Source organism: Peromyscus californicus, unplaced genomic scaffold (genome assembly GCF_007827085.1).
Source record: "Peromyscus californicus insignis strain IS unplaced genomic scaffold, ASM782708v3 Scaffold_21__1_contigs__length_65335640, whole genome shotgun sequence".
Classification (NCBI taxonomy): domain Eukaryota; kingdom Metazoa; phylum Chordata; class Mammalia; order Rodentia; family Cricetidae; genus Peromyscus; species Peromyscus californicus.
The window spans coordinates 35,005,255-35,028,965 of NW_026294514.1; the positions used below are offsets into that span (position 1 = coordinate 35,005,255).

At 43.5% G+C, this 23,711-nt stretch overlaps 1 protein-coding gene across 8 annotated transcripts in view; it reads left to right on the forward strand.

The window, feature by feature from the left end:
* The window catches only part of Rhbdd1 (rhomboid domain containing 1), a 171,458-nt gene that overhangs the window by 69,681 nt on the left and 78,066 nt on the right, over window positions 1-23,711 (forward strand). For all 8 annotated transcript variants that reach the window (XM_052750026.1, XM_052750027.1, XM_052750028.1 and 5 more), the window contains 2 exons: window positions 17,203-17,291; window positions 19,252-19,308. In XM_052750026.1, coding sequence (XP_052605986.1) covers window positions 17,203-17,291; window positions 19,252-19,308 — 146 coding nt within the window. The remainder of the gene's footprint in view (window positions 1-17,202; window positions 17,292-19,251; window positions 19,309-23,711) is intronic.

Here is a 23,711-nt window from a genome sequence, read left to right on the forward strand (position 1 = left end):
GTGGCAGATTTTCATCAAGGAAATAAGAATGGTAGGGGGGACCTGCAGACTGCAGAGATGGCTCAGCAGTTAAGAACACTTCTTGCTCTTACAGAGGACTCAAGTTCAGTTCCCAGTACTCAGTGGCAGCTCACAACCATCTGTCAGCAGTTACAGGGGATCCAACACCCTCTTTTGACCTTGCAGGCATTAGGCAGGCATATGTTACATACTCACCGATGCAAGAAAACATTCATACACAAAGAGTTTAAATAAATAAATCTTAAAGAAAAGTATAAAGAAAACCTCAGTAAATAGTTTTGAAAACCAAGATGTCACCTTGGACAGGGAGGAGCCAGGGTCATCTTAGAAAGGGCTATATTTTTGTGGGAGAACCGAGTTTGCTGCTTTAAGACATCTTACCTTGTTTTAAAATGCTTAGGTATATAGTATTCAAACCTGAATTTTTGTAAAGAGAAAATTTCACTGAGTTTTCATGATTCAAAGAGAAGAATATAGTTTTTCAGGACTCTGTGTGTTTGCTGTGTTGTAATTGCTGTTTCCAACCATATCCTCAGTCTCCTCCAGAGTTACACTTGGGGTTTCATTCAGTGAGTTCTTACCCAGAGAACACTCAGTCGCAGTGTCTGTTGGGAGTTCATGGTTCTGCACCTTTCCAGGGAGGGTTGCCCAGAATAATTAACTTTTGGACTTTGATGAACCAGTTACTATTACTTTCAAGGAGGTATGAATAGATACTGAGTAATTTGAACTCTGGACAGAGACTTCCTTTTGCCCATTTCTTTAAAACAGAGTGAGGTGTGATGCACCGTGGGTAAAAATACCTAGGACTTGTTAATGAAAGACGGTGTGCACATAATCTGCTCTTCTAGCACACACTTTTACAGATGCTGAAAATGCAGTTGTCAAACAGTATTTTTAAAACTGTCAGAAGTGTGTGTGTGTGTGTGTGTGTGTGTGTGTGTGTGTGTTTCAAATGAGTTTTAAATATTTCAGCACTATGCTGGCAGCCTAAAATGACTTTATAAACTTGCAGTCCTCTTTTGTATTACATATATAAGAAGGTACCATGAATTAAAAATGAACACTCTGCCATCCATCCTGTACCAATAACTGGTGTGGAGTTGGTGGACATTTGTTGTTGCTGGATGCATTTTCCCATGAAAAAATTGCGGTACGATCATTCCAATAGAGGCTGCATTTTGAAATTGGAGAGCCAGGTTCCTGAGAGCAGGTCTTGTCCGGTTTGTGTGACATGATGGCTGGCTGGTGACTGCCTCTCCTCTGCTTCCTTCTGAGTGTTGCAGGACCTCTGTCCCTGAGTGCACACAGCAGCCAGGGGGACAGTTGCCTTTGAGTGAGCGACAGATTGCTCAGTGCTTGCCCACCAGCCCTTAGTGCCCAAGTGCTACTGGAAGAAGAGTTCGTCACAAGTCACTCCTGTATTCAAGAGCTGAACTGCAGTGGGCAAGCAGCAGTCACAGGCCAGAGCGACCTTTTCCACATTGAGCATCGGCTCATTCATCATCCTTCTCTTGCTCTTCTTGTCCCATTTCTTTTTTAAGGTGTGACAAAGAAAACACCCTCGCCCATGAAAACTCCTCAGTGGAAAGTGTACATTCTTCCCTTTGGCTGAAGAGTAGCAAAGAACTCTGGTTTTTCTGAAGACCGAATCCTTTTTCTCTCATCGTCCTGCTTCCTGACTGTTGTGGGTGTTTGCTGTGGATAAAGATGGGAGTGGTCACACCCAGGAGTGACTGGACCTCTCTGATCCGTATATCCCCGAAGAGTTAAGTGGCTTTCCTGATGGTATATTTCCTGTGTGTTTATAAGGTTCGGGAAGGGACTGAAAGCCACAGAGAGAGTTGGAGTTAGAGTTAAGTGGAAAGCACTCATCTTCAAACACTACGTTGACAACTTGGGGTATTGCTGCGGTAACTTTAAAGGTTTGCCCTAAGAAATTGCACAGCATTGTCTCTCAGAGTACACTGTAGTGACTGCCATCAGGTGTCTGGAGCACGCTGATCATAAAATGTGTAGCACACAGTGTGTGCCTTGGCACTCTGCCCGCTCCAGCACTTGCTCATATGGACCCCAAGCTATGGCCACCCGGTGGGAGGTGCAAGGCTGGGGGTGGGGGTGGCAGGTGTTCTTATGTGCTGCAGGTAGTTAAGGGCCTCTTCAGAGCTCACAGTTTTAATGACTGGCCCCAGCCCCCTTTTGATCTGGATTTCTTAGATTTTTGCATGTAATTGATTAATAAGGTTCAGCCAAGACCCCACAGTGAAAAGCCAGAACTAGGTGTGGAAAAGACAATGTTTTCAGGAAATAGTGACAGTGATTAAATCCACCCGATCAAAGAAGAGTGTGTTTTGTTTTGTTTTGAAACATTTTGTTGAAGAACACCAGTCAGCGGTGTAGATTGTGCTTTGGAAGTGTTTGTGGTTCAGAACATGAGCATGATAGTGTTAGACTTGAGCTACATGAACAGTTTCTCAGCTGGTCATCATAATTGTGGTCGTTTTCTTGTTCCTCTGTGCAGACTGTAAATCCAAATTATACTTTTCCAGGGACCTGCAAACGCAGCCAAGGCTGCAGAGGGTGTTCCCTCAGCCCCCGGGCATGGATTTACCTCTTCTTGCAGTGTCCCTGTGCTTAGCGCCACACCTATATTGTGGCTTTCAAAGCCCTGGATCCTCAACAGCTTTCTAATTTTAGTTCCTATCTAGTAATTGGATTAGAGCCATGGCTGGTTGAGAATGAACACAGAAAACGCTGCTGCCATGTTAGTGTCTGTGTGTTGTCATCTGTGGGTGCTGGTGAAATGGCTGATGAAGGAAGCCCCTGGCTGCCAGGCCTTCTGGTAGCATATCAATTGTGGACTCCTTCGGCAATTGCTTGCTAACAACTTTTGGAGAATATGCATGGATTTTAAAGAGCTCTTGGAAAGAGACCGTATTTAGAAGTTAAGTTCTCAAATAAGGAGCTCTGACCTGCCCTCTAGGGAGCCCATCGTTGTAGAGGATCCCTTCACATGCATTTTCGCCCATTCGTGCAGTGGGACTCTTACTGTCACCTACACATGAGCATGTGCACTGTGGAATTAATGCAGTAGCTTTAATGTCTTGGTTGTCGTTCCATTGGCGTGTATTGGTGAAATTATTAAGGCCACTCCACATAGTTAAAAGGAGATTTATTTAATGGCGTAACTTACAAATTAAGGGATAGGTAGGTCGTGGGGTCTGGGGAAGGTGTATCGCAGTCCAGCTGTGTTCTCTGGAGCTCTGCTTGGCCCATCTCCACCGTCCAGGGTCCCAGAACAGAGAGAGAGCGCAGCCCATCCAGATCTCAGGTCTCCAGGCACCTCCCTTGGCCCCGCCTTGTAGGCATGACAGTTGCCAAAGTCTCAATGGGGGTTGGAACTTCCAGATCAAAGCTGGAATGGCTACCCACTACAGGCTGGGGGCCTTTTCTGTCCCCCTGTAGTCTTAGCCCCTGTGGGAACTGAAGCAGTGTGCAGAAGAATCTTTGGTGAGACTCTCTGCTGATTCTTTGTTGCTTATGTCATGCTTCTCATCTTGGCCACACCTTCAGGAAACCCCATGAACTTGATTCAACCAGAGGACAACTGTTGGTTCTCTATGGTATAAAATTGCCAGTGGTGCCTACCAGGGTTCCAGGTACCTCCAATATGATGTGGTTCCAAGGGTCAACTCTGGACCTCCACTCCCGTGTCCCCCCTCTTGGCTCTGTGGTATTAGTCGTCTGCTCTTAAGTCACAAGTATTCTCAGACTCCTGACTTAAAGAAACATACACTTGTCACATCCATTTCTGTGGCTCGGGAGTCCGGGCATGGTTCATCGGGGTGTCTGCTTAGACTGTTCCACGGAGCTGTAACAAAGGTGTCAGTCAGTGCTGGTCTCATCTGGAGACTTGATTCAAGATGGATTGGCTTCCGGTCCTTATGGCTGTTAGAAGAATTTGCCCCATCGTGGGTCATTGGACTAAACCTCGCTGTCAGTACGAAGCAACTTCTAGTTTTCTGTCTCTAGAATGGGTCCTAGTATATCAACTCCCTCCAAAAAGGAATCTGCTAGTGGGTGGACACTGTAGGCTTAGGGAACATAATTATGAAAGTGACAAGCTTTCTTTTATTGGTTTACCAACAAGTCATGGGTCCCATTCATGGGCAGAGTGAAGGGTTTATCGAGGGCTGAGGACCAGGAACGCTCATGCATAGAGTGAAGGAATGAGGGCCAGGAATAAGGGACATCTTAGAGTCAGCCTTCCTCACCTTCACTCTCAGAAGAGCTCTCTCTGTAGCGGCAGAGGAGACCATCAACTCTCGTCCTGCACCTTCACAAGACCGTCAGTTCCAGAAAATAGAGCACTGGCATCCACTCTGGCCCTCTTAACCCCAGAAAGACTGACAAGAAGAGTACTAGGTTGTTTCTACTACTGTCAAAAAGAATGAAAAACCTCAAAAACCAGGGTGGCGAAACCTATAGAACTGACTGACACTTGAGGCTGTTGAGCACTGGTCCATTAGGCCAATCTCATCACTAGATTCTTAGCATTGTGTATAAAGCATAGCCATCAGAGGGGCCAGATGTAGGTCATATGCCTGTGCTCTAGCTACCAAGAAGAGAGGCAAGAGACTCTATTCATCGTGGCCCTCAGTGGGTGGGGTTGCTTCTTTGATTGACACCACTCTGATTTGAGCCCATACAGGGGGTTATGCTTCCCCACCTTTGGTAGATGCCCAGTGTGGCAGGCTGCATTGCAGAAGCAGGTTCTGCTCGAATGGACAGTTTTCAGAACCTTGTAGCTGATTGTCCTACACTCTTGTTTGCCGTGAACAGATGGATCAATAAAGCTTTCAGGAAGCACAGTGTGATGATGTTGATGGTATGCCTAGGTCTCTGAGTCATGTAGTAGGTAGGACACTTCAGTTTTTATTGTCAAAGGTTTTATTCATTCTGGATATAACTATAGGCTGAGTTTGTTTATTGCTGAACTTTTAGCCTAACCAGTTTGCTTCTCAGCCTTTTGTTGAATATGTGCATGCCAGGTGTGTAGCTAGAATTTTCCTGCCTGGCCCACAGTCAGGACAAATCTCTGTCACCCGCCAGTCCCACAGCCACTCAGACCCAACCAAGTAAACACAGAGACTTATATTGCTTACAAACTGTATGCCGTGCCAGGCTTCTTGCTAACTGTTCTTATATCTTAAATTAATCCATTTCTATAAATCTATACCTTGCCACGTGGCTCGTGGCTTACCGGCATCTTCACATGCTGCTTGTCATGGCAGCAGCTGGCAGTGTCTCTCTGACTCAGCCTTCCACTTCCCAGAATTCTCCTCTCTCCTTGTCCCACCTATACTTCCTGCCTGGCCACTGGCCAATCAGTGTTTTATTTATACAGAGCGATATCCACAGCACAGGGGTTTCCCAAACTACCCACTGCCATTGTCTTGTCCCGTGTGACTTATGCATAGATGAGTGAACTGACTTATGTTTTCCTTGAGATTTATTTGTTTTATGTGGATGAGTGTTTGCCTGCATGTTTACATGTTTGTACCACATGTACATAGTGCCCATGGAGATCAGAAGAGGACATTGGAGGTCCTGGGACTGGAGTCATAGCTGGTTGTGAGCCACTGTGTAAGTGCTAGAAGCTGAACCGGAGTCTCTGCAAAAGCAAAAGTTCTCTTAACCACAGAGCCATCTGTCTGGCCTCTTACGGGGTTTTTATAAGCCCAAGACCTTGTAAATCTTTTGAAGTCAGTTCATGTTTCCTGGCTTGCATTTGCCAAGTTGTACCTACTCTCCTGTAACAACACAACACATTCGGTAAGACCAGCTTAGCTGGAGGAGACACAGGTGGCATTTCTGTGTGGTAATTTATGAACTGCAGAGTCTTGCCCACCCTTAAAATATTTTCTTTACTGGTCTAATAAATCAGTTCATACCTAGCCATAGGATTTAGAATTGGGGGTTAAGGTAGCAATCTTTAATACACTAGAATCACCCAGGGGAGTAAAAACAACACCAAAAATTACAAGCAAAACAATATCAAGGCCCAAGTAACTTTGGAAACTTCTTCATGAGATTCATATGTGCAGCCAGGGCTAAGAATCAACAGATCAGGATGTGGACCTGGGAAAGGGAGCCTACTCCACATGTCACCATGTGTACCGTGGAAATGCAGACGTCATTGCCACAGCCTCACTGTTGAATCTGTCTGTGTTGCCCCTTTGTCTTGAACTCCCAGTAATAGATGTCAGCCTCTTCCTGCAGCTGTAGCAAACACAGGTACCAAAGGGTCAGTCATTGCTAGTTCTGAAAATACCTTCAAAGGGCTGAGCTCACGAGAACATTATGTTTACTTCATCACAGTAGCAAACTCGAAGATCAGGCTATAAACAATCTTAACTCCTCTTTCATTTTTTATTTGCTTTCTGGAGGTGATGGGAAAATACTCAGGCATGTGGGCTCCAGAAGCATTTCTGTCTGTAGTGATAGCAGATGGCAGAACATTTTCACGTGCCAAGTCGAATTTACTCTACCAGAGTACAGTATGGAAGTGATCATAGCCTCTTTCAAACATTCCCATTCCCCATGTGCATTTCAGTTGTAGGGGGAAGTTTTCTGTGTATCAGTTCAATATGTTGTAGCTTTACTCGGAATCCTAGGAATTTGTGCACAGTAAATTCACATGAGAAATGCTTTGAAAAGAAAGTTTTGTGAGGTCTCATGATCAAAGGTCATCAATGAAATAAACATTTAATAAGCATATTCCAGGTGGTCAGCCCATGTTTTCCATTGGGATGGGTGGCTTTGAAAATGTATAGGGTTGTTTTTAGTTGTCATAATAATTAGTAGGGGAGGTATTGGCATTTGTTGTAGTGGGGCCAAAGGTACTACCCGTCTTACAGCTTGTAGGATAGCCCCCTACAAGAATAGTTCCATGTGTGTGCATGCATGTGCATACTCATACCCCCACACATGTGTTCTGTTGAGGGACTTGTACAGGTGAAAAACCGATTTATGATTCCTTGAGCCAAAACCTTAATTGTACTTTTAATGTAAATACAGAGAACATTTGGAGAATAGATTAGATATATAATGACTTTTCCATGAAAATTGTAAACTGAATTTTAAATATAAATTGGATGAAAATGGTACTTTGCTCTCTTTGGTTTCAAGAGTTATTTACTCTCATATGAAGTCATGTCACCATTGAAACTAACATGTGATGCTAGAGTCGCAGAAAACAACCCTGCGGGAAAAAAAACCCGTGTTTGTTATTCCCACTTTCATTTAGGTTCCAAAAATAGGTGAAAGAGGAGGCTTGCCCTGTGTGTCTCCTGGTAGTCCTTTGCTGGAACATTTATAATTCATATCGATTATCGTATTACTTTTTATTTTTTCTTAGTTTTACAGGGAGGGTGTTAACGTTGAGTTGTGATCGTGAGTGTATAACTGAACTTGAAAAAGTATATGCATGTGGAGTGTTATTTGTAAATTTCATCTTAAGAAAATAAGGGACCGCCGGGCGGTGGTGGCGCACGCCTTTAATCCCAGCACTTGGGAGGCAGAGCCAGGCGGATCTCTGTGAGTTCGAGGCCAGCCTGGGCTACCAAGTGAGTTCCAGGAAAGGCGCAAAGCTACACAGAGAAACCCTGTCTTGAAAAACCAAAAAAAAAAAAAAAAAAAAAAAGGGACCATTTCTAGATATTTGGGTTATAGGGAGCATTGACTGTAGCCGCGTTGTACAGTGTTTCAGCTGCAGGGCGATGACAGACAGGTTGACAGCACAGGAAACCCCAGAGTCTCTCAAGAGCATGGAGGACACTGCAGGCCCAGGACTTTGTGGGGGTTAGCTGGGCAGGATGAGAGGCAAAGGGAAGGGAGCCTGCCAGGTCCTGAGGTATGAGAGTGTAGGCTTGAGCTTGGGCCAGTGAAGGGCTGGGGACTGGCAAGAGAAGGCTGGAGAAGATAAACACACAACAAGGGTCTCCAAACCTTGACTCATTCTACTCTAGTACGCCAAGGAGTTACCACAGGCTTGGGAGATGAGTATTGGTTTGCATCATAGGCAGCCATGTTTGTCACGCTGTAGTTTGTGCATCCCGAGCCAAGGGGAGCTTGAATCAATCAGTCCAGTGAGAGAGCAAGGCAAGGTTGTATGGACTCTGGAAATGTCAGAGGAGGCCACATAAGATGCCTGCTACAGGTCCTGAGCTCACTGTCAGTTTACTGCTTTGCCCCAGAAGCAGGGTGAGTGTGTGTGTGTGTGTGTGTGTGTGTGTGTGTGTGTGTGTGTGTGTGTGTGTCTGTCTGTCTGTCTGTCTGTCTGTCTGTCCTGAGTGCCTGCCTGCCTGCCTGTCTGTCTGTCTACCTGCCCGCCTGCCTGTCTGTCACCCACCGGCAGATGGCAAGTTTGTTAACAAGCGAGGTCTTCTCAGCATCAGACAGGAAGATGAGGGAGAGAAATCAAGGATGTGTCTGGCCCGGGGAAGTGTCTGGATAGGATAGAACTGAAGGCTAGTTTGCAGAATTCACTGATATTTAACTCCTGTTAGAGACTGGTTTATTTTGCACACAGTTTCACTTGTTTGCCACAACTTTCCATTTTGCTTTGAAGGAGACTGGGAAACAAAACAGACGCTAAAGATACTCAGTAAGAGTACAAATCGAGACATTATGGTTTTGATTTAGAGCATTGTTTAGAAATGGAGGAAGGTGTTCTTAGAACCTACCCTGACAACAAAAGTATTTGAAAGATTTATCTACCACATTAATGAGAGTCACTTCTTAAACAGAGAGCCTTGCTCAGCTTCTCCTGCCTTTTCATCTCTTGAAATAACACAACTACCAAAACTACCAAAAGACTATCATAAAACATCTGAAAAATAGGGCAAAGTCACCAGCCCCCATTGTATTACTGTTTTTATGTATTTCCTTAAAGTCTTATTTTTATACATGTGTTTATATATATCATATATATATATACATATATATATATGATATGTTTTATAGTGTTACATGATGTGCTTAAAAACACCATGGTACACAGATATTCTAAGAGTGGAATAAAATAGAACTGGGAGCAATATTTTGAATCATGAATTTCCAATTCACCAATCAGCATCCTGCTATATTATGGAGATGCACAGAGGTTTCCTAGTGAGAACTTACTCAGAGTCCAAGAATCTGAGCTTGCTTTATCCAGCAGGGCTGTATAAGGGGATGATTTGACCACGGGCATGGTTACCAGGTGTTTGGAAGGGTCTAAACTTGGCTGTGTGATGTGCTTTGATCTAGCAAGGGGGGCTGTCTTTTGCCCTGCCCCTTGACATTGTTATAAAAAGCCCCTTTGAATAAACAGAAAAGGCCATTGGGTATTGACTCAGGTCTTCCCGAAGCTATCCTGTGTTTCTGTCTTTCTCCTTTTCACTATCTTTCTATCTAATATTTTCTTATCCCTCTCTCCTCCTCATGAGAACCCTTGAAAAGGTGGGAACTGGCCTCTCACACCATATACTGGACATCTGTGTTTAGTTGTCTCCCAGGAATCTCAATGAACATTTTACAGTGGTCCCGCATCCTTCCATTTGCTTTTTCTAGTCTCCCCCTTCTTTGTTAGTGGGTCCATCACTGAATTATCACACAACTCAGAAGCCTAGCTATCTCCTTTTCCACACTTTCTATAATGAATTCATTAGCAAGTGCTTTCATTCTACCTCCAAAGCAGGACTGTAACACGAATGCTAAACAGTCTTATTAATAGAAAACCTGGAGCCAGATATTGAGGTAAAAGCTGAAAGGTAGAGAAGCAGAGCAAGTCAGCCACATTTTTTTTTTTTTTCGAGACAGGGTTTCTCTGTGTAGCTTTGCGCCTTTCCTGGAACTCACTTGGTAGCCCAGGCTGGCCTTAAACTCACAGAGATCCGCCTGGCTCTGCCTCCTGAGTGCTGGGATTAAAGACGTGCGCCACCACCGCCAGGCACGTCAGCCACGTTTTTACCTCTATGAAATCCTAAGCCTCAAGAGTGTGAGTTTCTGTTTCCTCGTGCCTTATACACCTTTCTCTACCCTGGCATCACTTCCTGGGCTTAAAGGCTTGTGTGCTTCCCAGTACTGGGATTAAAGGTGTGTGTCACTACTGCCTGGCTCTGTTTCCAGTGTGGCCTTGAACTCAAGAGATCCAGAAGGATCTCTGCCTCCCAAGTGATAGAATTAAGGGTGTGTGCCACCACTGCCTGGCCCCTATGGCTAATCTAGTGGCTGGCTCTGTCCTCTGATCCCCAGATAAGTTTTATTGGGGTACACAATATATCCCCACACAGGACCAAAATCAACTTGAGAAAAGGATTTATCTGACTTACATATCCTGAGTCACAGTCCACTGAGGGAAGCCAAGGCAGGAACTCAAACTGGGCCAGAACCTGTAGGCAGGAGCTGATGCAGCAGCCGTAGAGGGGTGCTGCTTACTAGCTTGCCCCTCGTGCCTTGCTCAGTCTGCTTTCTTTTAGAGCCCAGGACCACCAGCCTGTTTTGGGTGGTACCACATCAACCACTAATTAAGAAAATGCCCTACAGGCTTCCCTATAGCCCATTCTTAGGGAAGCATTTGTTTAAAAACTCACCAATGTACTACCTCTGAGGGTGCCAGCTCCAAATCCTACAGTCACTTTAAATGACACTTGAGGAATCACCCCACACCACTCCATGGAAAGTAAACTGCTTTCTTACACTTAACAACTTATGGTTTCTGTGTCTCTCTGCCTTCCTGTCCTTCCATTTGTCTTCCTATCTGCCTCAGTAGATTATAAGCTTCAGGAAACAGGGACTGTTATCTTCTTTATATGGTAATAAGTCAATAAATATTTGAGTAAATGAATCATTTCTTTTCTTTTTTTTTTTTTTTTTTGAATCATTTCTTAATGACCCAGCTTAAGAAATCCTGTTCCTGGTGTAGGCAGGTGGAATTGACAGCCAGGAAGTTGCCAAGTGTCATCTATCCTCTTGGAAAGGTTTCTCTACCTTTGCAGGACCCCTATTTATTATTATTATTATTATTATTATTATTATTATTACTATTATTTAGTCAACATACTAAAGGTTTATTATGATGGTTTTGTACACATATATTGTGTTAGGGTTTCTGTTGCTGTGAAGAGACACCTTGACCACAAGTCTTTAAAAGAAAACATTTAATTGGGGCTGGTTTGCAAGTTCAGAGGTTCAGTCCATTGTCATCATGACAGGGAGCATGACACTCAGGCAGGCATGGTCCTGGAGAAGGAACCGAGAGCTCTCTGTATCTGAATCTGCAGGCAGCAGGAAGAGACAGACACTGGGCCTGGCTTGAGCTTCTCAAACCTCAAAGCCCACCCCCAGCGATGCACTTCCTCCAACAAGGCCACACCTCCCAATAGTGCCACTTCCTAGTGAACAAGCATTCAAATATATGAGTCTCTCGGGGCCATTCCTATACAAACTACAATATGTTAACAGACTTTACTCATTTTAACCCCATTTTTCCTTTCATCCCCTCCATGCTCTACCCCCCCCCCAAGTAGTCTCCCCTCTGCTTTCCCTAATTTCTGTGCAGATATCATTTGATATGCCCTCAAGCAGAAGTCCTTAGTAGTAGTCTGTTGCCAGTCCCATGTCCGCAGTTGGCATCGTGTTAAAAAAAAAAAAAATTAGCGCAGGTCTATAGCTCCTGCCTTTGGAGAGTATCAAAAGGGAGCTACTGTACCTGTGATGCCAAAGAGGGTGGGGAGGCATGGTAAAGCTATTTACAGACGAAGTCTTTTCCATATTTCATGGCCAAAATTGCATGCTGGTTAAGTGGTCAGGGAACAGCACATCAAGAACAGAAAACAGGCCATTTAGGGGCAGTTCATCTGGGGAAGAAACAGTAAAATATTCTCCTGTGGCATTAATATTCAGAACTGTCAGAAATGCTCACTCTGTCTCGTACCTGCACTGCTAACTCCGGACCATTTATTCAGTTCCCCAAGCCCCAGAGCTTCTGATCGGCTCAGTCCCCAACTGGTGTTAATAGCTTTTACAGGAGGAAATTATGGCAAGTGCTTAGGCCCCTTCCCTTACATCTTCTCTTATCTTGTTCAGCGCTGTGTGTCTAGCAGCCCCTGTCCTTAATGAGGTCATCGGCTCTGCTCACACTGTGAGATGCTGTCTGTAGTAATACAGTGTCTGCTTTCTGAGCCGTGCTGGAGAGGACACTCATCAACTGTGGGGAACATTTGCCATGGAGCAGAGGAGGACCTTTAGAGCTTGACAGCTTTCAATTACAGCTCCAGCTTTTGATACTTTAACAGTGGCACATGAGAATAGGAGTGCTTTTACATAACAATGTAGCTCTCCCTTACAAATGTCCTCTTAAAAGATGACAGTCAGTTCATGGTGACTCCCTCCTTAGGAAAGAACATGTTGGTCTTAATATCTGCATATCATTTACATAACTGAAATCTGTAGTATCTCATTCTTAATTTTGCTCGGAAGTTGCCTTTCCACCATCATTATTCTAGTAAGTCCTATGTGGTGCCATTGATTGTAACTTTTTGTCTTTATTTTGTGTTTTTTTCCCCTTACATACCAATGTAAATAGGTGTCAACAAGTAAACAGCAGCTCCATATCTCAAAAAAAGATCATGGCTGGGAATTTTTTTTAACTATAGACACACATGAGAGGGTCATCTATCAAAAAGCATAGCAAATTATAAACCAGATGTGAAACTAGAATGGTGGTGGTGTTGTGACCACTTGTCCAGGGTAAAGAGAAGACCTTAAAAGCTGGGAGAAAAGACAGGTCATACATGGAGAAGGTGGCTGCCTCCATTTAGTATCGGCAGCAGTAGAATAAAGACCTTTTAGGACACCCAGACACTAAGAAGACTCATTTTCGTTTTCAAACAATAGCTGAACCTTTTAGGACACCCAGACACTAAGAGGATTCGTTTTTCATTTTCAAACAATAGCTGAAAGAATTGCTAAAAGTTACATTTTAGCAAGAAGGAAAGAACACGGAAATGAACAAGACAAAGAATTTGGACAATTAATAAACTCAAGTACTTTGCATAAATGGCTGACTTTTGCAGTAATTTGATTACTTTAAAAAAGTTTGTTTTTTGTCACTTTGGTTTTATGTTTATTTTTGAGACAAGGTCTCACTTTGTAACCTAGGATGGTGTGAGACTCACTATGTGTAGCCCAGGCTAGCCTGGAACTCATGGCCATCCTTCTGTGTCTGGCTCCCAAATTTTGAGATTACAGATATTAGACAGTGTTTTCTCAGTGTATTGTACAACCACCTGGGCATGAGGCTAGTCTCTGAGATGCTTCCACTTGTAATCAATCGCTTCCACTCCAGGTCGTTGATGTCAATTTCCATGTATAGCTGAAAACAAATAGCTAACCTTGAGATCAAAGTTTCTGTTGAGCATTTACAATTATAGTCATTGTGATAGTTTGTACTGACTGGCACATTGACAGGATCTCCGCTCATCTAGAAGATAAGCTCTGGACACTCCTGTGAGGGACTCTTTAGATTCAGTTAGCCTTTGGGAATACTTGTGAGAGATTGTCTTGATCAGGTTAGTTTAGGTAGGAAGACCCTCGTTAACTGGGCTGGGGTCTTGAAGTTAATAAAACAGAAGGGAGCTGAGCACCAGAGTTCATGACTGACCGCTCTTGACTGTGGATACATCGAAACCAACTGCTTCAGGCTGTCACTGTGATTTCTGGAGCCACCCTTAAAACTAAGACAAAGTCGGTCCTTCCATTTTAAGGGATTTTTGTCTAGTATTTTACCACAGTGGTAGGAAAAGTAACTAATATGGAAACTGATATGGATAAGTGGATCCCTTGCTGTGAATAAGCCCAGGCTTTTGGAACTTGTTTGAAGGACTGTGGAAGATTTGGGATTTGGGCTTAGAAAAGCCTTGGGTACTGTAAACAGATCTTAAAATGGACCATTTTGGTGGGCACTTGAAATACAAGGATGTTGAAGAGAAATGTGTGCAGTGGAGACCCAGCCCAGGAGATTTTGGAGTGGAACAAGGATGCTGTTTGGGACTGGCTTGAGGCCATTTGTGTGATATTCTGGTAGTGTTCTTCCCGTGTTCTGAGAACACAGCAGTAATGGGGATGTATGCCCTATGCCGCTGTGTATTGGAAGTGTGACACTGGTTTTTCTTTATGGAGGCTCCCAGACGAGAGATTGCCTGGAATTTCAGTGAATCAAAAGACTATCCCGTAGTATTAAATGGCCGTGATCTAAGGGGACAAGAGGAGGACAGTTATGATTTAAAAGTAAACACATTTGAGTGTCAAGTTGACAAGAGGCAGAATGATGATGGGTTAATATTGATGATCAACTTCACAGGGTCTAGACTCAACCAGGAGACAAGCCTGCTTGTGAAGGATTATCTCGGTTAGGTTAATTGAGATAGGAAGACCCACCTTAACCATCCTACTCCTGACTTTGGAGACAGTGTGACCAGTCACCTCAAGGTCCTGCTGTCATGACTGGCTGTTTCCTCAAGGTGTGAGCAGAAATAAAGCCTTCCTTAAGTTGCGTCGGTCAGGTGTTTTGTCTCAGCACTGAGGACAATTACTAAGACCGTCGTACACTTTGTGTTTTCAAAGAGGTCCATTAGAAAGTTGCCCTGTCTTCCCCCCATAGTCCAAGGCTTCCTTCTGTTCTGAAAGGTAACCTCCCAGCTCAATGTCATACTCAGGACACCTGAATCTTAAAGACAGGCGTTCTAGGGAATGGTTACCAACTCCCAGGAAGAGTCACAGCACTCTTAAAACAAGCTATATTCCTTTTTCTATGGGAAACTCCCCCTTTGTGTGTGGTATGAGATACCAGTTCTGATTAAGATCATATCTTTTCTTTTTATTTTAAAAATGAACACTTCCTTCACGCATAAATGAAATAATAACAATAGCCGATTTTCTTGTGACCGGAGCTTTGTGCCACTGCTCAGGGTCGGTGGAGGATGTGGTGTGTCCACTTTGCTATTTTAATTAGATCAGAGCAATTAGCTTAGAACTCAAGCTTCTGAAAACCCATTATAAAGATAAGGAATTCATTTGACTGTATTATGCTCCAAACTGTAAATGAGATTTAAGATTAATTGTCTAATAGGTTGATTTTAAATTGAAACTTCCTTCCATTTACATCTATCTGATTCACCATGAAGCTTGGTTTGAAAGGTTTCAAAATTACAATTCCTTAAAAATAAAGTTCTCTTTAGTTAAATTGAAGTCAATTTCTTTTTAAATCAAAGCGTTTTGTTCCTTTAAAATACTGCTTGCTCACTTCTAACTAGGTGGAGTTGTTGTTGTTGTCGATGATGGTTAAATAGAGAATAACATGAACGAGGGTAGGGGGGACCCTAACAAAAAGCCCAGTTCCTACTGTCCTTCCCACAACATGGAAAACACTGAAACAATCCTTTTTTTTTTTTTTTTCTTTTTCGATACAAATTTTCTCTGTGAATTTTTGGAGCTTGTTCTGGAACTCACTCTGTAGACCAGGCTGGCCTCCAACTCACAGAGATCCGCCTGCCCCTACCTCCCAAGTGCTGGGATTAAAGGCGTGCGCCACCACTGCTGACTTCAATCCCATATTTTTATTGTCAGGTTATAAATCCCATAAGGCAGATTATTGATGAAAACGATAGTCCTCCTATCCAGTGCGTGTAGCTGGGTATTTGCTATAGGGAGGCAGAAGGAACAGCCTGAGAGCAGGCAGTGGAGGAGGGACTCCATGGCTTCCGACAGAGGTGCAGTCAAGCTTGGATTGCAAGTCACAGAGAGTGTTTGGATGTGTGGAGATGAGTATGGTGGGTCTTGGGGCTAAAGAGAAGAGATGAACAAGGCAGGAACTGGAGGCAAGCCCATGCTGGGAGTTCTGTAAGAAAACTAGCAGATGTCAGAGGAAGGCAGTAACAGGGCTTGCACTCTGGCTGCATACTGCTTGTGGGAGTCATTGGAGAGGAAGTTCCAGGCAGCATATTAGCTGATTTTCTTTTGCTTATTCAACATGTATGCATCTGGTGCTCACCTTGTACCCAGTGCTGGACTTTTCCACATAGTTTAGTTGGGAACACATAAGGATAGGCATCGCGACGGTGGGAAGGGGCACAGAAGCTGCACTGGGTGTGACAAACCTCACAAGCTGGAGCTCACCAACTGTGTGGAAGTGAGACCTGAGAAAACACCAATTTAGTGTGAAGGGGTATGTGCGCACTCCTGTGTTCAGATGGTGCCGGTCAGCTGACAATCCATCAGGTACCTGACAGGAGAAACTCAGCCATCTTGGTGGTAAAATGTACAGCTCAATAAATCCCGAGTAATCCTTGAACTTGGACTGAGTGAACTCCACAGACATAGTCCCCAGCCCACAACCAACCAGAAAGTACCATAGGCCTCTAGAAATACTACTAGAAATACTGTCTTGATAGATGTGTGCATCTGAAAATCTATTTTATAAGTGATTGCCGTACTTCCATGGTACCTCCGTAAGAGTACAGCCATTCAGTGCCCAACGTGTCTTCCAAGCTTGAAGTCTTTGAACTGTTGTTTTTGCTGAGTGGCAAAAAGATCTTTATGAAAACAAATGGAGGAAGCAGTTTCGGTGGCTGATTGCTCTACTAGTCAGTCATGCATAAACACACAGCTGTCTGCTGTGCTGGGAACATGGATAGACGCTGTCCCTCACAATGGCTGGGCAGTCCAGACTTAATTCTGAGCAGAGAAAACTGATTTCATTGATATTTTGTGATGATAAGAGGAGAGGTTCAGGGAAGAACTGGAAGTAATTTAGTGGCTTGTCTTGACAGAAGACGTCCATTGTGGAGAAACAAACAGATTTGGTTCAGTTAAGGAAGGGCGATGCATTTTAAATATGTGGACGTTATTATTCATTGTCCTGTTCTTCATTGTTGTTTTTGTTTTGTTTTGTTTTGTGTTTTAAGGTAGGAAATGTTGTTCTTTGGACTGAGTTAAATGCTGCTCAGCATAAAAGGCTCGGCGTGGAACAAAGCTTGCAGACTGTGACTAATTGGCACAGCCTGGGCTATTGAGAAGACAGAATGTCTCTAATCAGCAATGGAACAAACACTCACTAAGGGTCTCCTTCCCTTTTAGGACTTCCTTCGCCGGGCATCTGGCCGGCATCCTTGTTGGACTGATGTACACTCAGGGGCCTCTGAAGAAAGTCATGGAGACATGTGCAGGTACAGAACAAGGCGCCTGGCCTGACAGCAGTTAGAAGCTCACCTTCATTTTTGTGTGCACAGAAGCAGCCCCAAGATTCCTTGTGGGTCACTTTGGAAATCTCCTGATGTACTCAGATTTCACTTTAAACCAAGAGCTAACAAGACAGCCATCACAGGTCCTCACACTGTTCCACAAAGGAGAATACCAACCCAAATTTCAATTCTGGGCTGTTCTTAAGGAACGAATGCTGCTATAGACTTTACCCTCACCCCTAATGAGTTCACAGAAAACTGCAATTTTCCTCCAAACGTGAGTTTACAATAATGTTTTTCTCTGTAACATTTCTTGAATTAATAGACATGCCTGGCAAGGTTACAGAAGGAAACCAAGGCTAGACTGGAGGACAGGGCCAGTAATTTGAAGAGTTCAGAATGACCACCAGGTCCCTGGTGGGCAAGACAATACATTCATGGGAAGCCAAGCCATGTAATTTATCTCTTGAGGTTTGGTTCCTGCTTTTTATTTTCTTTGCTATTTTTTCCTCCGCTTTTCCCCTCCTCTAAATTGATGTTCAATGAAAATGTTTTATTTAGTAGTGAATGCATTTAGACCCTTTAATATAAAATACTGTACTGATTTTGACTTGTAAGGCAACTATTTTGCAAACACTTGTTTTATAGACCATGTGCATTCTAATATTTCATCTTTTATTCATGGGAACTCTTCTGAGACTATTTTACCTTTTCTTGAACCATAAATAATTTGTTTTCACAGTTTGCACCGATGACTGTTGTTCTTGGGAACCATATAATATTCATGGCGTTTGAAAGCTTTCTGAGCCTTGCTTACTGGCAGGTTGTGTTCACTTCGGGGTGATTTTTACAGGCTGTGCTGCATCTATACATATCGCCATTTCTTCGCATTTGCCTGTTACCGTAGCTTGTGTGTGCCCGGAGGAGGCAACGGGAGCCACCTCTGCTAACAGTGCCCGGCTCTATCACATTCCCAGCTCAGTAGGACAGTGCCTCTCTGGTCATGAATACTGATAAAGGGGTAGAGTGCATTTTCTTGATCCACTTTTCTGGGTCTTAAGATTTAGTGGTTCTTAAGGCTCTCTGCGGACAAACTAAAAAATTGAGACATATGATTGGTTTAATTTTTAAAAAGGATTTTCCTGACCATTATAACCATTATAACATTTAAACTTTTTTTTTTTAAGCCTTCCTTAAGACCATATCTGTTTTCTGGGCAGACATTTTTACATCAATCTTTTTTTTTTTTTTTTTTTTAAGTAACACAGAAGAAAATTAAGTTTGAAAAACAGCTTACAAACTGTTTTCTGATGAAAGTAGAAAAAAGGATGTATAGTGAGCCTAGACCTGAAATGACACAGGAACTTGGAGGAAATGGCCAAGGATGTAGATCCTGCTGTGTTATGCTTCGTAAAAGAAGTGGGCCGTTCTGGGAGTGTGCCCGGGCCTCTTTCTGTCTGCTTCACCTGTGCCGGAGAAAGTCCCTTAGGAAGGGTAGGGTCTCCTAAGACCCTGTTGGGAGAAGGCTTTTTCCCACCACAGCATGTCTGTCTTTTTATACCGGCTTCAGAGCCCAAGCCTGGTGCCCTGAAAAGCAAACATCAGCTGAAGTCACCTAGAACCTTTAAGGAACCACAGTGCATGTAAATTAGGGTTTCACTGACACCCACCTACACACCCATACAGAGAGAGAGAGAGAGAGAGAGAGAGAGAGAGAGAGAGAGAGAGAGAGAGAGAGGAGAGAGAGAGAGGAGAGAGAGGAGAGAGAGACTGTTCCCTAAAAGGTTGGCTCCAAACAAATGAAGTTTGTTTTTACAATTACTTAGAAATCATTTAAAGTGACCCTGGGCTTTCTCAGGAAGAACTGCAAACTGAGTAATTGTTGGAGGATTAGCTGTTAAAACCCTTATGACTGCTATTAAAATGTTGTTTCCTTTGTATTTAGGCCCTTTTTCCTCCAATGTTGGGTATCTAGGACAGCAGTACTACTTTAATAGTGCAGGTAAGTTCATGTCATTTAATACAGTTTAGCTTGTTTTGAAAAACTGCAGAATTCAGTAGCATGGAGATGCTTTAAGATAGCATTAATTAGATTTGGATAAGGAATAGCTCACATGGCACACAATTGTACCTTGATTCTTCCTAGACACTGAATGGGTTGGGGTAAAGCAGGGTGCATCAGGTGGGATGTTAGGAAAGATGCTGACTCAGGCATGAAACAGTTGTCTGATTAGTGTAAGGCTTCTCGTGTACAATAAGGTGCATGTTACCCCCAAGACACCCAAGACTCACACCGGCAGAGTTTTTGGATTGGTTACAGGGACACAGTTCCACACTGTCTATCCCATCTACACACTCATTGAGGCTCTAGCTTGCCCTGATATACCAGGAGTCCTGCGGCAGCACATAACATCACATTGGCCAGAGACAGGGACATAGGTGATTTTGTGTGTGTGTCTTGTAAAGCCGTAGGATTGGATGATGATCTACCCCGATTCTAAGGTGGTTGACTTGCAAAGGTTCTATCTCCAACACAGATTAAACTTCTAGGCTCTTAATACCATTAACCGATAGAATCCAAGATTCAACTCCTACATGAGAGGAGAACATGGATGCATACACAATAATATTTAGGACTTTTGGAGAGGCGTGCAGTAATAGGTGCTGGGTGTCTTAATACAATAGACTAGACATGTTTCCCTTTAGATGCGTATGTTGAAATCCTAGCCCCTATCATGACAGTATTTAGAAGTGGGGCCTTTGGTGTGAAATCAAATCACCATAAGGTAATGTCCTTGTTAGCACCCACATGAGAAGGACTCTAAGAACTCCCTGGTCTCCTGCTGTTTGTGACTGTAGTTGGTGGCAGTCAGCAACCAAAAGAATACTGGCCGGGCGGTGGTGGCGCACGCCTTTAATCGGGAGGCAGAGCCAGGTGGATCTCTGTGAGTTTGAGTGAGTTCCAGGAAAGGTGTAAGGCTACACAGAGAAACCCTATCTCAAAAAAAAAAAAAAAAAAAAAAAAAAAAAAAAAGAGAGAGAGAGAGAGAGAGAGAATACTGAAGCACAATCCTAATTAGTCTTAACAATAAAACCCTGGAGTCAGATATCGGCAAAAGCTGAAAGATCAGAAAAGCAGAGTAACCAGCCACCAGAGACTTCTTACCTCTACAAATCCTCAGACCAAATGAGGGCCCAAGATCCTGTCTCCACTTCCCTAGTGCTGGGATTAAACGTGTGAGTTTCGCATGTGCTAGGATCAAAGGCTTGAGCCTCCCATGTGCTGAGATCAAAGGCATGCACCACCACTGCCCGCCTCTGTTTCTTTTTCAGACTGGTTCAGTCTTATATAGTTTAGGGTGGCCTTGAACTCCTGATCTTCCTCCTCCCAAGTGCTGGGATTAAAGGTGGAAGCCACTACTGCCTGGCCTCTATGGTTATCTAGTGGCTAGCTCTGCCCTCTGATCTCTAGGCAAGCTTTGTCAGAACACAAAATATCATACAAGAGAATACTCCCAGAACTAGAGCTGACATCCTAACTTGGACTGCTACAACATGTATCCACAGCATATACTTCATTAGCAGTTAACAATGGCCAGAGATTAGATTTGAGGCTGGCAGCCTTTTGTATGAAGTGCCAAATAGCTAAGGTTTTAGACACTGAAGCCTTTATTGCCCATTTGGCTCTGTTCTAACTAGCCGGCCCTTTCTTATATCATAAGAGCAGGCACTGACAGTTCATAAACAATTGGACAATGACTATGCGCCCAAAAATCTTAGGAAAATAAACCATGTGTCGGTTTCAGACCATAGGTTATAGTTTTGTTGGTTTTGTTTTGTTTTGAATCCTGGCTTACTTAGGCCTTTAATAGGTACAAAGAATTGTTCTTAATACATATCTGATGGTTGATCTTGATTGTCAGTCTGACTAAATTGAGAGCTGACTAAAAGGTCAATAAAGGGCACATCTGGGCACGTCTGTGAGGTAATTTTCATAGTCAATTAACTGAAGGGACACAACCTTTTTTTTGATAAGGGTGATGACATCCAGTAGGCTAAAGACCCCCTGAAATAAAAGGAAGAAGAATGAAACCCACCCACGACGACAGGCATTCTCTCTCTCTCTCTCTCTCTCTCTCTCTCTCTCTCTCTCTCTCTCTCCCTCTCTCTCTCTCCCTCCTTTCCTCCCTCCCTGCATCCTGGCCTCCATGAAGTGAGCATTTCAGCCCCACTGCTCCCTCTCTGTGATGATATCAGGCTCTGTCTTCCCACAGGTCCACAGCAATATGGACAAGCAGACATGGACTGAAACCATGGGTCAAAATAACTCCTTCATCCTGTGAAGGTGCTCTCTCAGGCATTTGCCACAGAGATGAAAAAACAAACACTATGTGCATGTAGTGTGTGTGTGTATATATATATATATATATATATATATATATATATATATATATATATATGTACACATATGCACATGCATGTGTGTCTAATATATTGCTTTGGGTTTATTTTCCCATATATCATTTTTTTTGTTTTTTGTTTTTTTTTTAGGTTTCATTTTTTTGTTGTTGTTTTTGTTATTTGTTTGTTTGTTTGTTTCGTTTTTCAAGACAGGGTTTCTCTATGTAGCTTCAGAGCCTGTCCTGGAACTCTGTGTGTAGGTCAGGCTGGCCTCAAACTCATAGATCCACCTGCCTCTACCTCCTGGGTGCTGGGATTAAAGGCGTGCACCACCACCGCCTGAACTCCATACAACTTTATTAACTCACAGACTTTTATCCAGCAGTGAAAAAACACTCTGTGAAGATCACATTGCAGAGTGTTGTTATGGACACTGTAAGAGAAAAAAATAGCAGTCTCTCTCTTAGAGTTTATAATGGAGGGGTGCTTGTGTAGGAATGGGTATATAGAGGTGGGTATACAGATGTGAGTGTTTAGAGGTAGGTATATAGGCATGGGTGTTTAGGGGTGAGTGTTTAGAGGTGGGTATGTAGGCATGGTGTTTAGAGGTGAATATATAAGGGTGGGTATATAGAGGTAGGTATATAGGCATGGGTGTTTAGGGGTGGGTGTTTAGAGGTTGGTATATAGGCATGGGTGTTTAGAGGTGGGTATATAAGAGTGGGTATATTTGAGAAAATTAAACAAAAGAGCCTGTCACACTAATTAGGTGATGATAAATGCTAAGCCATGATGTGGTATAAATGGGTAGCATTTGTTGAATTTTTACCTACTCCTCCTGTAGCTGTCTCCTGGAAGACTCCTACACTCAGGGAACATGCTCTGCCCTGCTCTGCCCTGCTCATCTCACTTCACAGCTCTCCAGCCTGGACAGTGCCGTTATTATCCTATATTACCTATTACACAATGTCTGAGAATGACTTTCTCCACTCTGCTACTAGATTTCCACAGAGGGGCTCGCCCATCCCCTTCTCTTCCTTCTAAGCAGAAGTCCAGACAGGAGTCTTGATGTGGAGGTAGGGATCAGTACCCTGGAAGGAGGAACAGAGTGGCTGTACATGAGGCTGTCCAAAGGAGGTGGAGTGGTGGGGCATGACAGGTAACTGGAAGTTAAGGAAAATGATTATGGAGAGAACTTCCCAAGGGAGAAGAAGCAGAATCAGAAGTGACCTGTTAGGGATTGTCCAGAATGTGCTAGGAAGGTCCTGATGATTAAATCCATAGTATGACAGTCTTAGAAGTAACCAGATTCTGTGTTCTCCATAGTTCTCAAGCTGTGGCTCACATCATGTATGAGTCACCTGAATAGCCTAAAATTTACCCAGATAATGAGTCAGAAGGGGAGGACTGGGAAACTTCCCCCTTCCCCGCTACGCACACAGTTTCTCAGGTGATGGGACAAAGAGTAAAAGCTATGGCCTTATATGACTGGGACCTTGGGCTTGGGGACCATAGATAAGAGTTCTTCTGTCTCTGCCTCAAGAAGGTGCTATGTGTGTGAGGCTTTCACCTCTGCTTGATCTGGACAGGGTGATGATTATCTTTTTTTTTTTTTTCTTTTTTTATACTTTACCCTTTTGGCTCTTTGCTCTTTGGGAGCCTTCCACCCAGCTCCCAAATAAATCACACACGGAGGCTTATTATAACTTATAAATGCCTGGCCTTAGCTTGGCTTGTTTCTAGCCAGCTTTCCTTAACTTAAATTTTCCCATCTACCTTTTGCCCCTGGACTTTTACCTTTCTTTATTTCTGTATATCTTTTCTTTCCTTCTTACTTCGTGGCTGGCTGTGTGGCTGGGTGGCTGGCCCCTTCTCTTCTCACTCCTTCTCTAGTTCCTTGATCTCCTCTTCCCAGATTTCTCCGTCTATTTATTCTCTCTGCCTGCCATCCATGCCTGTCCTCTCTCCTGCCTCACTAATGGCCGTTTGGCTCTTTATTAGACC